Source organism: Apaloderma vittatum, unplaced genomic scaffold (assembly GCF_000703405.1).
Source record: "Apaloderma vittatum isolate BGI_N311 unplaced genomic scaffold, ASM70340v1 scaffold3527, whole genome shotgun sequence".
In the NCBI taxonomy this organism is placed as follows: domain Eukaryota; kingdom Metazoa; phylum Chordata; class Aves; order Trogoniformes; family Trogonidae; genus Apaloderma; species Apaloderma vittatum.
The window spans coordinates 81,184-95,620 of NW_009724384.1; the positions used below are offsets into that span (position 1 = coordinate 81,184).

General features: G+C 43.6%; 1 protein-coding gene across 1 annotated transcript in view; it reads left to right on the plus strand.

Annotated features, from left to right (window-relative positions):
* Positions 1-14,437, plus strand: part of BTBD11 (BTB (POZ) domain containing 11) — a gene marked incomplete at its 5' end in the record, with an annotated part of 78,771 nt that overhangs the window by 37,358 nt on the left and 26,976 nt on the right. The window contains 5 exons of the mRNA XM_009872456.1: positions 4,488-4,653; positions 8,056-8,145; positions 11,292-11,393; positions 12,498-12,591; positions 12,701-12,836. Coding sequence (XP_009870758.1) covers positions 4,488-4,653; positions 8,056-8,145; positions 11,292-11,393; positions 12,498-12,591; positions 12,701-12,836 — 588 coding nt within the window. The remainder of the gene's footprint in view (positions 1-4,487; positions 4,654-8,055; positions 8,146-11,291; positions 11,394-12,497; positions 12,592-12,700; positions 12,837-14,437) is intronic.

Consider the following 14,437-nt stretch of genomic DNA (forward strand, 5'->3'; position numbering starts at 1 on the left):
CCCATTATAAATAAAGATTATCTTGGACTGCTTTCAGAGACTTGAGTATTTTGGAGTAGAATAGAGTGTCGTGGTCACCATGCATACATGTCATGTTTGATAGTGACCATTTGCAAATAATTAATGTTACCATGGCATTCCCCACATAAAGTGACAGTAAAGTTAATTATGTGCAGTGGCAACAGTGTAATGATCTTGAAGATAACTGCTGTAGAAGCAGTATCTGTGAAGAATTAAAAGAAGACTTGGAGAAGATTGTATTGCATTGTAAGTTAAAAAATGTGGTCACAGCTTTGCTACAGATATGAAATCAAGAAGATTTCACCTGTTTCTAATTTTCCTTATAGAGGCAATTTTTTGCTTGGTTCAAGGGAGGGAGGGACCAGTTAGGGAGTTTACTCACTGTGTGATTGAACTCCTGAATTAAAGGGGTGAATTTGCTGTTGAACGTGAGAACTGTGGTCAGTGCACGCTGATAATTCAAGCATTATACTTCTCCATTCTGGGAGTGGGAACATGTATACAGCAGTGGTTATGCCAGGGAGCCTGTCCAGCCACACAGGTTGCTAAACAGGGAAATCCAGAATGGGTGCAATCTTTCATGAGAGGATATCACCCCCAAAGGATGTTGGTCAGTCCTGTCTTTGTTGCTGCATCTCTTCTGTGGAACCTCAAAGTTCACCTGACCCAGCAAGTGTCAGGGCTGGTGATGTCCTGCCATCCTGAGACTGTCCTTAGGGAAAAGAGCATTTTCTTCTCTGTGGCGTTTTGCTCCTCCCGTCAGCCTGCCCTGCCCCTTTGATGGAAAAGCACCTTTTCTTCAGGGTGAGGTCTTGGGGCAAGGATGATCTGTGTGAGCGCTGGCAGCTGGCAGAATCTGTGTGGCCTTGAAGGGGATGTCCCGCCGTCAGATCGGTGTCAGCCTCTACTGCATGCTTTGGAAGGACCACAAAGACTTTTTGGCAAAAGGGCCGTAAACTGACTGTGCAGCTGGAGAGATTTGTGCTCATGCTGTTTGTGCTTACGCTGCCTTCCCTTGATGTGCAGGCACGGTTTCACACCTCTAAAAAGTGACACTATTTCGCTGGCTTGCCCATTCCTCATCAACCTTACTTGTCAAGCTTCTTCTCATCCCTTTCCCACCTCTTCATAACTTGTATTTGTTGCAGTCCAAAATTAAGAAGTCTTGAGTGAGTCAAACCTGGGTATCTCTTCCCCTCCTCCTTTTTTATCTTGCATCCTTCAGTGTTTGTGCATCCATTTATGCAGTGTAATATAGAACAGTGCCCCTCTGCTCCTGTTAGAGTTGAAATTAAGCAGTTAATGATGTGAAAGAGGACTTGGGAGCAAGCACAGTGCTACGGTGGCTTAGGGTTGATTTTTGAAGGATTTTAGGAAGGTGGCAGAGTGATTTTTCTTTCTGTTTTCATTTTGAAATGTGACTGTTGGGTCTGTCTGCTGTACCATCTTCCCAGTTGGATTTCTCCAGTGTTAAAAATGGATTTCTCCAGTGTTCTCATATTCTGTACTTGTAGTTCCTGATCATTTTTGATCTGTCACTTCACTGCTTTTTATCTGTATATGTTAAATCTCCTTTTCCTTAACTCATTCATCTCTCTGGCTTTTGAGATGCTGCTGTGCTTTCTCTTCTGAAGTATCCTGTGTTCCCTTCCCTTGCGTATTGCTCTTGTTTTATTAAACTTCTCAGCTTGATCACTATGCCTTTTATTAGTCAACATATGACAATGGTGGCACCAGCAATGATCTGTGTCCAATTTTGCCATTTAGTTTCCTTTACTGTGCCATATAAATTGGGGCTGTAACTCACGATGGGTCCTTTTGGGAGTATAAAAAGGCAATAGGCCAATGGGCAGTGGTACTAAATCGTGGTTTCTTGCTTTGTGGTTCTTGATCTGATCACATTTTGTCTGTGCTGGTGTCCTCGCTGCTCTGCAGTCCAGACATTCCAGTTATTGTTGCAGTGTTTGTACAGCTGCAGCATCCCAAAGCCCTTGGACCAAGACCCTTATCTCTCCCCGCAGCTGATTGAGGGATACTAATTTGCTGATACTTGATATGGGTCCCCTTCCCTCGACTATGATAAGCTGGTGAACTGAAGTGCTTTTAGGGGAGCAGAGCCAACTCATGAGGGAGTTGCTTACGGAGAAGTAATTTCTGAACCTGTGCCAGAGTAGAGATCTGGGCAGCCCATACAGGATAGGTGAGATAGGTCCTTGTTCTTTCTTCCTCCCTTGTGTGGGTGTGCAACCCAGGTCAAAATCTGGCTTTTTTTTTAAAGAGGAGATCATCACCTGTCGTGATGGGGCTGACGTCAGTGAAGCTCTGCCTGTTTCTGCCAGCACTCTGTTTGACCCATTTTACTCAGAGTGTATGTTACATACCTCAGTACAAATGATGAAGCAGTGACTTAACACAGGCAATGATTCACAGTGGCAGACACCTCTGCAGTCCTTAGAGGATGTCTAGATCTTTCCATAGCTGCACTTTGCCAAGGAACCACCTTGTTTTCAGCCCAGAGTCATCTGGAAATGGACAGCTGCAGCTGGGGGGTCCAGACTCTCTCTCCATGTGCCAGAACCCTTAGAACCCAACTTTCTGAGCTTGTTTTATTTTTGCCGTGCATTAAAGGAGGGCACAGATGATCTCTAGCATCTCTTGCTATGGGGGTAACGAGTACCAAATGTTGCTGTAGCTCTTGTGTCAGAAATGTGCCATACGGCGTGAACGCGTTAATCTGCAGTTGCTCCGGTGGATCTCGGTGTCACTGAGCTCAGCCCTGCATATCTGTGCGCGTTTTGCTTTTTCTTTAACTTGCTCAAAAACTGCTGCAGAAAACCCAGCCTTGCTACGCGTTGCTTTCTTCATCCCTGTTGTAGACATTTTCCTAGTGCAGAATTAGTTATTGCTGTTGCGATGTATTTATTGTGACCAAGTGTTGTGCGTTAATCCTGCAACATGTTGTTGTGATAAAGCGTCATCCTTGTTCCCTTGAGTAATGATACTCCAAGCATACCTTGTTTGCATTCCTAAGGCATCAGCGTTTTAGCAGTCAAAACCCAAACTGAGCATGTAGAATGAACATGAACATAATATCTGTTGTCTTCAAGACTAGTTGTGGCCCAGCATGGCAGAGAGCAAGCTTGAGCTCAGATGCCAGTTTCAGTACTAAGTCCTGCAGAAGCTTTGATCAAAACACTTTTTATTTTCCATCTCGCTTTCCTTCCTCTGTTGAAAGAGGAAGAGCAGTAGCTATTCTACATGCCACTGCTTCTATATAAAGAGCATATTTGTTGCATATTGCTGTTAAATGTTAAGCAGTGTTATATATTTTATAAAGCTCTGATAAAGGACTTGGAAGAAGAAATTTAAATTATAATGATGTGCTGCTTTTATTTTTCTTTTGGTTTGCTGCACTGTTTTACATGTGAAATAGAAAGCAAATATTTGATGTATGTTTGACTTTTTCACTTTTGGTCTTTATTTTGGTTTTCGTTAATACGTAGCCCCTCATTTTCTGACCTAGCATTGTTGGAGAATGAAAGTGATGTTTTTCCAAATAGTCCTTTATCCAAGCTCACACTAAAAGCACTGTGAATTTGGACTCCACCCTCTGCCCCAGACACTCCTCAGCATGAAAGAAAAGCAAATCTCTCTTTTAATAAGATGAAACTGAGCTGGATAAACATCAGATTTGAATTGCTTGGCTCTCTCTGGAGGTGTAGATTCACATCGTGGCTAAATAACTCCTAACCCTTCTTCCATTTGAAATGGCTATCTTGAGCAGTTTACAGTTTGAACGTTTTTTGAATAAGACCTTAAAGGAATGACGTCTTACCTATTAGATACAGCCAGCAAGGTTTTGTGGTGTTTTGCCACAAATACCTGGCAAGTTTGCCTTCTCCCTGATCTCATGGTGCCCTGATCTATAGGTGACCGTGGTTGAGCAGGTGTGTTGGACCAGATGACCTCTCTGGAGGTTCCTTTCAACCTCACCCAGTCTGGGTTTCTCTGACTTGCACTTTCTGTAAGGTTTCCCTTGGGGCTGTGCTGGCAAGATCCTGGAAGGCATTTGGAATGACTGTAAGTTCAAAGCTTAGTGAAGCTAATGAAACTTTTCAGAGATCAGGGGTCTGGATAGACTCACTATGCAGAAAGAAAACTTGCAGTAAGAATGTGAAGTGCATTATTTAAACAGAGAAACAAAATCAAGTAAAAGCTGTGCTTTTTTTGCCCAATTTTTAAAAAGAATTTATAACTTGTCCCATGAAAGGTAGACCAAGGGCAATCTCCATTAGCTTGCATTAGCATTTCCCATTCAGCACGTCCCATGAATATACAGGTCAAAGGAGAATGAATGTGTGCATGACCTACATCTTTCAAAGACAGGGCAAAGTATTATTTTCCTAGGGACAGTGAAGTCTGTCCTCTGATTGTCCTCTGAGGGAGTTTATTTCTCACATCCACAGAATCGACGACTGTTTTTGTGCGTCTCGGAAACTGGATGCAGTTGCCACTGAAGCGAAGTTCAAGCAGGACCTGGGTTTCCGGATGCTCAACTGCGGCCGAACAGATCTGGTTAAACAAGCCATATCCTTGCTGGGGCCGGATGGGATTAACAGCATGAGTGAACAGGTAACGAGACAGAAATATAAAGGAGCAGGTGTGAAATGTGAGTTTTGTCTGCTTATCACAGAAAGCGAGCTCCAGCTTTCAGGTAAATGTGGACAGGGCATTAAAGCTTTCCTTGCATTACTTTGCACTGAGTTATAGCCCTAGCAGGTGAACTTTTGCGTTAAGTTTGGTCTTTTTGAGTTGTATTGATTCGTGGGTACTGAGGTAGCTCAGCATGAAGGCAAATGCATCACCTGAAATCTTCTTAACACTGAACTGAGGCAAGTGAAGCCAGAAGAAGATCTCAGGAGAGCTTAGCATTGATCTTGGTGCTTAAAACTGCCTCAGTGCCATGAGCAGTGGTGTGGGGCAGGGCTCTGTGACGTGGGCACCCTTCCACTGAACACTGCCCTGGGATCTGCAATGCGTTTCACGTGCGCCACAGAACCCCAGCAGGAAATGAATAATTACTGGCACTCTTTAATTAAGTTTAGCCCAGTTTGAACTGACCTTCCAGATATGAAAGTATCTCTTCAGCGTTACCCCTCCGCTGGTCATTGTGGCCAACATCTGCTGATTGAGGAGTCTAAATTTCCCTGGAGTTAGATCTGCAGGAGGCTGGTTGTTGTCTCCTGGGATAAACCTGTCTCTGCATCTACCTACCAGCAGCAGTCTGTTGGACTGTAATGCTCACCAAGGTGGTTTCCCTTTCCCAGAGGGAAAAACCACTGTTACCTTTTGAAATCGAGTCACCTGAATTTTCTGGTGCCCCCAATGAAAGTGTCACTGGACATTCCCAGAACTGTGGCATTCTGTTTAGCAGGAGACAGGTGGCTGCCACACTTGAGGTGGTCACTTGGGACAGGAGCTAGACTGTTAGTGGTTTTTAGGACTTCTGAGATGAAAACTGCTTCAGGAGTGAGTTATGTTGCTGTTCAGTAGCTTCAGTCTGAGTTAATATTGTGGATTCATTTGGGAAAAAAGCTTTAGATGAGGACAGTGCTCCCTGAAAAAAAAAAATCATATCAGACTGCTTGTTCCAAGGTTCATACATTATACATTTAAAAATTATTATTATTTTAAGTTACTCTGAACCTGGAAACTTTCCACAGCATATTTCCTCTGTCCTCCAGGCTGAAACCTGGGAATGCTCTGGCTTGATTCATCAAAGTACCTAATCATATGCTTAACTCTAAACATATGCTCACATCCTATTTGAGTGAAAGTTAAGCTTGTGCTTAAATGCTTCGCTGGATCAAATATCCCACATCTTGTAGGATCCCACATCTTGCAGGACAGAGCCCTAAGTGATACAAGGCCAAAAGAAAGAGAGTAGATTTTTTTATTTCGCCAAAAGCAAAATGCCCTTTGCATTGACTGTCCATGTTACTGTATTCCTGTGTGCGTGCTGAACACTAATGATAGGCTCATTAAAAATCCATTCCTCCCACGTGCAAAGAGAGGGGAGCTGAGTGATGCTGCAGCGCAAGGCTGAGCTGTGGAGCAAGCCTGGAGGGAGACTGGCAGAAGCAAAAGCAGCAGGGACAGCAGTGCAAGGGAAGAGGAGGTTAGAAACTTCATTAACTGTTTAAAACCCAGATTCTCCAGGATGACATTCTGGGCCCCTTCTAGTCAGGGCTAAGTCCTTCTTCAGCTTCAGCAGGGCCAAAATATCCTGTGTGCTCCCCAGGCAGACCCTTTGCTCTGGGCGTCGCCGCGGTGTTCTTCGCTGCGGCTGCCCATGTGCTGCATCTTGCGGAGGGGAGCCCTGGCACTGGGCTCTCAAATTCTTTTCTTCAGATCTGGTGAGACCCCTTGTACTAAACGATTTAATTATTGAATTACACCACTTATAGAAGTGGAAAAAAATAGTTGAAGGAACATATATTTAATTTTAAGCTGTCCCGTCCCTTTGTTTCAAGTCCCAATCACTATTTTTTGTAATTCTCATGGTCCTGTTTCCTCCTGTAGTGTTTACTGACTGCCAAAGGAAATGTTTTGCCACTGACTGTAGCTGAAGTAGTTTGAAATTCTCTTTGCAAGTATCTTAAGTCACCCAAGAACTCTACTTGCCTGAAGTGAACTTGTATTTTCTTAATGATGTCATGAGGCCCCAAATGTCTGTTCCCTGACTCTGCCTCTCCATAAATACACTGCAGATTTGGTCCTGTAAAATGCTCAGTTCATTTCAGGAGGGATCTAAGTACCTTGTAGGGACGAACCTTAATTTATGTTTTCTCTACAAGAGCAGTGCTTCCATACATAAGCACCCACTACCTTTAGCCTTGCATGCAAACAGGAAAAATACGGTATTTCAGCAAAAATAGTGGTGCTGCGCTCTTGCTAGAAAGAGCGGCGTCATGGCTTTGTGTCTGACCATGCTGGGCACCTCTGGTTTCTCTTAAAATAACTTCACTTCATGGCAGCACTCAGGTTAAACAGCAAACAGGCTATCATCTGACAGCAACTCTACCAGGGGACCTTGAGGTAGGCTATAAACATGCATCAGAGGTGGCTGCGGGCTGTGGTAGATTTACTGCAAAACAACTGGTGGCTGTTCTTCAACACTCCCTACTGTATTTGATAAGCAGGCTTTTCTGTTATAATTTATGGTAGATTTAATGATTTTTTTCATGGTTTCATCTGGACTCATTACAACAGTCACAGTAATACTTACCGTAAGGGAAACTGTGATCCACCACAGTAGGTGTTTCAGATTAGTACAAATTGCATTGTGGTGGTTCTGTAGTGAAGGGTCACTTAATCTACTTTTCCTCCAGACAGGACCATGTTTCTTAGAGCTAGCAATTTGTAACAATGCTGTCTGGCATTTCATTTGAAATTAAGTCCTTGTTTGCTAGGGAGTGCTATACAAAGCCTTTACATTTCCAGCCCCTTACCGTGTCTGCGTTGAAAAAGCCATGCCTGAATCTAACCTATCTTAGGAACAGCTTGGGATTTTTTGTAAGGCTCTTTCAATAACTAAAAAGTTAGATTTTATGAAACTGTGACTGTAGAAAACTGAAGAGAATTATTGTCTTCTTAAAATACCAATGGGCATATGGTTGCTTTGATAAAACCATTTTTCTGCTGGGGCCTCAAAGACGAAGATGCTCAGTTTAGTATATGAAGATGGAGGTGAGGCTGACAAGCCTAGTTTCTCTCACCCTGCTGAGGAAGCTGAGGATAGCATGAAAAAAAACCCCAATGAACACAAGTGACAGCAAAAATGTAGATTTTACAAAAATGGTTGACTTTTTCTAGTCTGAGGGGTGTGTCTGTAACAGAGGTAATGACTTCGTTAAACACATACTGCTAGTCTTGATGATTATGTACTTAAATAATTGTTTTAAAAAAAAATCAAACAGAGTTCTGTGTTAAATTTGTCAATTCCTTTGTTTTTTAACTCCAAAAAATGACTAGGGCATGACTCCACTGATGTATGCTTGTGTCAGGGGTGATGAGGCTATGGTGCAGATGCTGCTAGATGCTGGAGCAGATCTGAATGCTGAGGTGAGGACTTTTTGTTCGTTGTATCTTTGTTCTGTTATTTGTTTACATCTTAAAACTACCCCCTGAAACTGTAGCAGAGGGAAAATCCTAAGAGTTAAAAATAAAATAAATTTGTCCTAGCCTGGACAGCACCACTTGAAACGATTATTGAAATCAAACTGCATTAGGTCAACATTGGGATTCACTGCGCAGAAGGGGTCAAATCATCGGACTTACCCCACAGGTAATACCGTCGTAGTTGTGTTTGCACACTGAAATGAGTACAAGCATTAACACTAGCATGGAGCACAGCTCTGATGATAACGGATGGACTCCCTGAATCTCACCTAATATAAAATGAAAAGGGTAAAAGAAATACCCGTCTGATAACCTGCCAAAGCTCAAGCATTTCTATGCATCGGGATGTTCCAGCTAAGCATCCCCAGCACACAAGTGCCATGTAGATTTCACTGTTTTGTTTTACAAAGTGCCTTGGGCTAAAAACTGCTGGATGAGGCGCTTGAAGCTTCCAGAATATAAACGTCTCTTTGATGAATGCACATCACAAACTTACACAATCTGTCCACGAAGCAGATTGTGTTCTGACTCTGTGCAATGCAGGTATGTACATTTTTAAAGAGCTGTTTGAAAATCCGTAAAAGAATTATTTGTTAATGATTCCAGCTTCAATTTGTTGAGGTCATGAGTAAATTAAGCTGTCTGCTTCACTTATCTGTGTTCCATCTGTTCTGTTTGGACTTGAGCAAGCTGATAAATTGTAGTCACTGCTTTCAGCCAGACATTTTGCACTTTTAAAAAATCTAATTTAAAAGTAGAAATGGATGTCACCTGTAAGAGACTGATAGTCGTTGCTATCTGATTGCTCTTTGGTGGCTCATGTGAAATCAGCTGAGGATTTCAATTCCCTAAATTCAAGCACACCACCCTCAAGAGCTGGCAATAATTGAGTACTCAAACCTTTGTTAGAGCTCTCGATATGCACACCAAAGACTTGATGGGCATAGAACTGATCTCTCTTTTAACTCTGCCTGTGGTTCAGAGGCGAGATGGCATTATTTGGTTCCTAGGAAAAGTTTTTATTAGGAGCAGTCCTCCCGATAGCTTTAGTAATCTTCCAGACTTGAACCAAATGCAAATTTAAACAGTTTTGTCTTCCTGAAACTGCTGACATCTGAGAGAACAGCTCCAGTGAGGAATGTGAATCTCCTCGATTCATTTCTGTAGAGTGTTTGCTCTAAAATAAAATGAAAACACTTTGGGACAAGAACTGTGAATAATTATGGTGTGCAATTATAAGATGATTTGTGCACACCACAACGAACTGTGCAAATTGGGCAATTACGGCAAAAAAAGGCAAATCAACCATGAACAAAAATAAATACTCTGTCAGGTGCCCGCATCATTTTCCCCCTTTCACTTTGCAGATCAGTTATATATATATATATATATGTTTCCAAAAGTAGCCTCAAATGCTGGGTGCCTCCTTTTCTGATTGCCCATCTTTAGTGAAAATGGACTCATTTCCAGATGTGCTGAGAAGCTGCAATTCACTCTGGAGTGAGACCTGTAGCTGCTCAGCACATCTCAACTGAGGCCTTAAAAGCCCTATCAACTGCAGGTCTTTTGCAAACACTGTGTCGACTAGAAAGACCTCTAAACAAAAAAAGGAGCAAAGGAGTTAAAATGACTTGATTTTCTTTGCCACTTGCCATGAGCTGCCCTGAACAGTGGTGGGAATCCATGCTTGAGGAGGAGCTGGATGCATTCACTGCACCGTGGTCCTGCTGCTCTTGCTCCCCAGCCCACACCCCAAGGCTTGAGCTGCTCAATCCTTTTCCTTATGCGCAAACCCAGACGCAAAGAAGCCCTGTGCCTTTGCCCAGAGGCCAGCACACTTCTGGTGCACTTCGAGCTCTCTCTTTGGCAAATCTGGGCAATAGCAGCCAAGTGTTGGTGCAGATCCATTCATCTGGCAAGCTGCAGGGTCTGCATGGGCTCTTCAGATTTTGTCCTCATCCCTGTCCTTGGGACTGAGGGCCTGCTCCTGTGCTTCTAGCAAAATGCTGCATGTGGCGCTTGGAAATGTGAGCTGCTAATGCAACTGAGCATTTAATAACTGGCCCTGCTCCCCTACATGAATAGAAGTACTTCAGACAAGGTAGTGAAAGCATAGCTGGCTGATGTGACAGAGAGATGGTGCATCTTTTACTCTGATTTTAGTCCTCCTCTGAAGATCGATAATAAGATTTTGAATTTTAGTGTCACATTCCATCTGAGTGTGCAGTCTCGGATTGCAAACGTTCATTAGATTTTACCATCTCTGTGGACCTCATCAATATTAATACCCCCATCTTTAAGATGGGGAAACTGAAGCAAAGAGTGGTTATTCATCTTCCACAGTGTCTACATTAGAGGCAGCAGGCACTAAGGCGTAGAAAATGGAAGGAGCGATGTGAAAAACACCATTTTGTTTTCTAAGGATATAGTTTGCATCTCTTTTAACTGTCACCACCCTGCTCTTTTAACTCAATTCAGACAAGAGAAGGCAGTAAAAAGAAGTTTTCTTAAAATATTTCTGAAGTGTCACCCTGCCCTGTCCCTTTTCAGCTGTCTTTCTTCCCCCGTTGGGAGAGGAGGAGCCTGGAACTCTGGGGTAGGGCTTGTGGATGTATCTTTCATGGTAGCAGTGACAAAAGTTCCACTGATTTATGTGGAAAGAATTTCTTTGGGCCTGGAGCAATCCCCAGACCCGCTGCTGTTGAATACATGATCTGGAGAAGTCAATGGGAGTGGTCCTTAGCTGTAAGCATCCTGATCCATCCCTGCCTCCCCAGTGTGTGCTGCTGTAACCAGCTGTGGATGTTTTGACCTTGTGCAAAAGTATCTGGTGGCCAGTGGTTTAGATGGAGCTATAGTAGTTGGTAAAAAGACTTCATTTGGTATGAACTATATTCAGGCTGTCAAATCAGCATGAACAGTTTCAATATTGAGAAAATTTTTGCAGGAAAAAAATGAAGCCAATCATTTTATAAAGCACCTTTCCCAGGTTTTCTATTTCGCTTACTCCCTCACATGCCTGGCTTTCAGGCAGGTTGAATTTTATTACGTATAGCTCTTTAAAAAAAATAACTTTAATTTGTTTGTAGGTTGTCAGTACTGCTCATAAATACCCATCCGTCCACCCTGAGACCCGCCATTGGACAGCTCTGACATTTGCTGTGTTGCATGGACATATTCCTGTAGTTCAGGTATTATTGTATTTCCCTACCTGCATCTCATTCTTTTGTTTCTCCTCTTCAGTTCTAGTTACATCCATCTCAAACCAGTATCCTTTTGTCATACTCATATTGGTTACTTCTGCTTCCTCGAGAGTGTACTGATATATAATGAGCCTATTATATAGTGAATACAGTGTTCAAACCTTAACCAATATGAGGTTTAAACAGGACAATTTTAAAACAAATTTGCACCAAAGAAAGTCTGACAACTCCTTGTGCTCCTTCCTGACCACTTGTTTTATGTGTTTGTTTATTCATTCATTACACTTTCTTAACGCTATAATATTCTAGCAAACACAAAACCGCTGCCTTTGTGGGGGTGAGGTGGACAACAGCCCTTGTGCTGCTCCAAAAGGGGAGAAGCACTCGCTCTCCTTTACCCCCATCGAGGTGTCCAGGGGATATTCTGGTTCTGTGCTTTGGCATCTCAAAAGTTGAGGTTTATTCTTCAAAACAGCTGTGTCTGTGGCACACTTAATGAAACACTAAAACTGTGAAGGCCTCAAGACAGAAATGGCCAAGAGGGGGCTGGAGCACAGACTCCATCCTGCTCTCCTTGGCCACTTTTGTTTTCAGCGTTGTTATTTACGCGGAAGTGTCCCAGATGAAGATCACAGCTTTTGGACTCAGTGCTGCAGTTGAATTGCCTCTCCTTTGGCAATGTCTTTATATTAAAGGTGGAAGCAATTGAAATCTGACCCATTTTAGGATGGTGCTGAGCTTCCAGAAGACCATGAAGGAAGGATGCTTGTTGGGCCAATTTTCAGTACTTCCATCTTCAACGCATTACTTCCTAACACTGCCCTTACCCCATTTCCCATTCAAAAACACTGGATTACACTTTTTTGGCTCTGAAGTTGGACACTAATGCTTCTGGTGTCTGGCAGCATAAAATGAGCGAAAAAAGGAGTCAGTTTGCCTCTGTGAAACAATGGGCAGAATTTGCATGTCACTTGTCTCCATCATATCTGATTTGCAGATAACAAGGAGCATTAGACTCACATTCGTCACTGTTCATGAACTCTGAAGGCTGTGATACTCCCAGTTGCTCTAAATGGTGAATTTTCTTTCTAGCTGTTGCTGGATGCTGGAGCAAAGGTAGAAGGTTCCTTGGAACATGGAGAGGAAAATTACTCTGAAACTCCTTTGCAGTTGGCAGCAGCTGCTGGTAAGGACTTTGTCCTCCCACTGTAATAAGTTCTTCATTTGGGATCTATGGTGTAGGTGAGCAGATACTGGATTTTAAGAGAAGTAAAAATGCATCTCTTGTCTTGCAGGAAACTTTGAACTGGTCAGTTTGCTGTTGGAGCGAGGAGCTGACCCCATGATAGGAACCATGTACAGAAATGGCATTTCTATGACTCCACAAGGTGACATGAACTCTTTCAGTCAGGCTGCTGCACATGGACACAGGTAGAGTGGGAACAAGTCTAGTGGCATTCTTCAAGTGCTTATTTTTTGCCTGGGCATCTGGTTTGAGCAGATGGGTGAAAGCTCTGCATGAGCAATTGATCGTGCCACCAACTGAGCAGAGATGTAAGGCTTTTTGCTAGCATGTGAATTTAACCAGTTGGTGGTACAAGCTGCTTTTTGGTATCTGACTTTAAAAAAAAAAGGAACGGGACTTCTCGTGGTGTGTTGCAATGCTATGGTTGTTAAATGGCAGCTGAAGTGATGGCAGAAAGGAATGCCAAAGACATTCCTTCTGAATTTCTTGATATATTTCTCAGCAAATCGTGTCTGTACTCCTGCAGCCTTAATTATCGTTGGATAGAGTTTCTGCATCTGTGGTTACTGTAAAGTCCTTTGTGTCTTAGTGTTGTATGTATGCTACAAATTAAAGAAAGCCATGAAATGAGCACCTGGCATGCATGGTCTTGCAATGCTCAGGAGTTGACTGCAGTGTAATCGATTAGTATTATGATCTTCACGTTCCTACTTTTCTGATTGTAGCCATCCAGAGGAACATAGATACAGGTTAGAGACAGTACCTACCGTCTGTTTGCTTAGAGGCAAGCTGCCAGTCTAACAACATGCTAATGGCATGTCAGGGCAGGTTCACGTAACGCTGCCCATCTGGACCCTGCAAGGGATCCCTGGTACAGAGAGAGAGGATAGTTTGGTTATCGGAGCCTCACGTTCACTGCTCCGGCCTTGCTGCCAGCCAGTGTGGGTGGGAGGCATGTGTCCAAGGGGCTCTCCTTGGCTTGGCTGCTGGCTGTGCACCTTGCAGGCCCTGTCTCTTATGTTCCTACCTGTACACTGCTCATGCACATTCCCTCCTTCTTCCCTCTCTGCTGCAAATTTGTTTGGGACGTGCCATGCCCCACTGCCACTGCACGTCAGGTTCTGAGCAGGTACAGGGAGGACATCGGAGTACGGGGGAGGCAGGATGGAGGCCAGCCTGGTTCCTTTTCTCACATCTGCAAGACCAGGAGCCACTCTGTTGAGATCGATTAGGTTATGCTCGTACGAACCTGAGGGCACCAAGTCTCTGAGTTTGCACTTTGACATTTGATGGCCCAAGTGGCTGAATGGCTTTGCTGAATGGCACTAGCCAGATGTGCTTGAACCTGCCCTGACTGTCCTCGTTGAATGTCTAGCTGCTCTAGTTTTCCCAGACTGCTTTGAGTGTTAATCGAGTGCTGATGCTTTTGGTAGCTCCAGGCAACCTTCTCAGGTGGCCTCTGTGGTGAAAGTTCTGAGAGCTTGTCCAGAGGCACCTTGGCCTTTCCCTGACTGTGGGAAGAAGTCTTGAGTCACATTCCCATGAGATGATGCTACTCATGCGACATCTGTACGGTTCCTCTCACAACAGTGGCATCTTGCAGGCATGGCCCAAGCAGTGCAGGTGCTCTAACAGGAGCGGTGCTTGCCTTGGGACTGCTCTCAGCCAGCCCTGCCATTAATCGGAGTAATTTCCTGGATAGGTGTCCTAACTTGCCACATCACAGCAAGTATCTCAGGCACAAAGAAAGAGAAGCCACTGATTCTGCTCCCCTATCCCCTCTTTT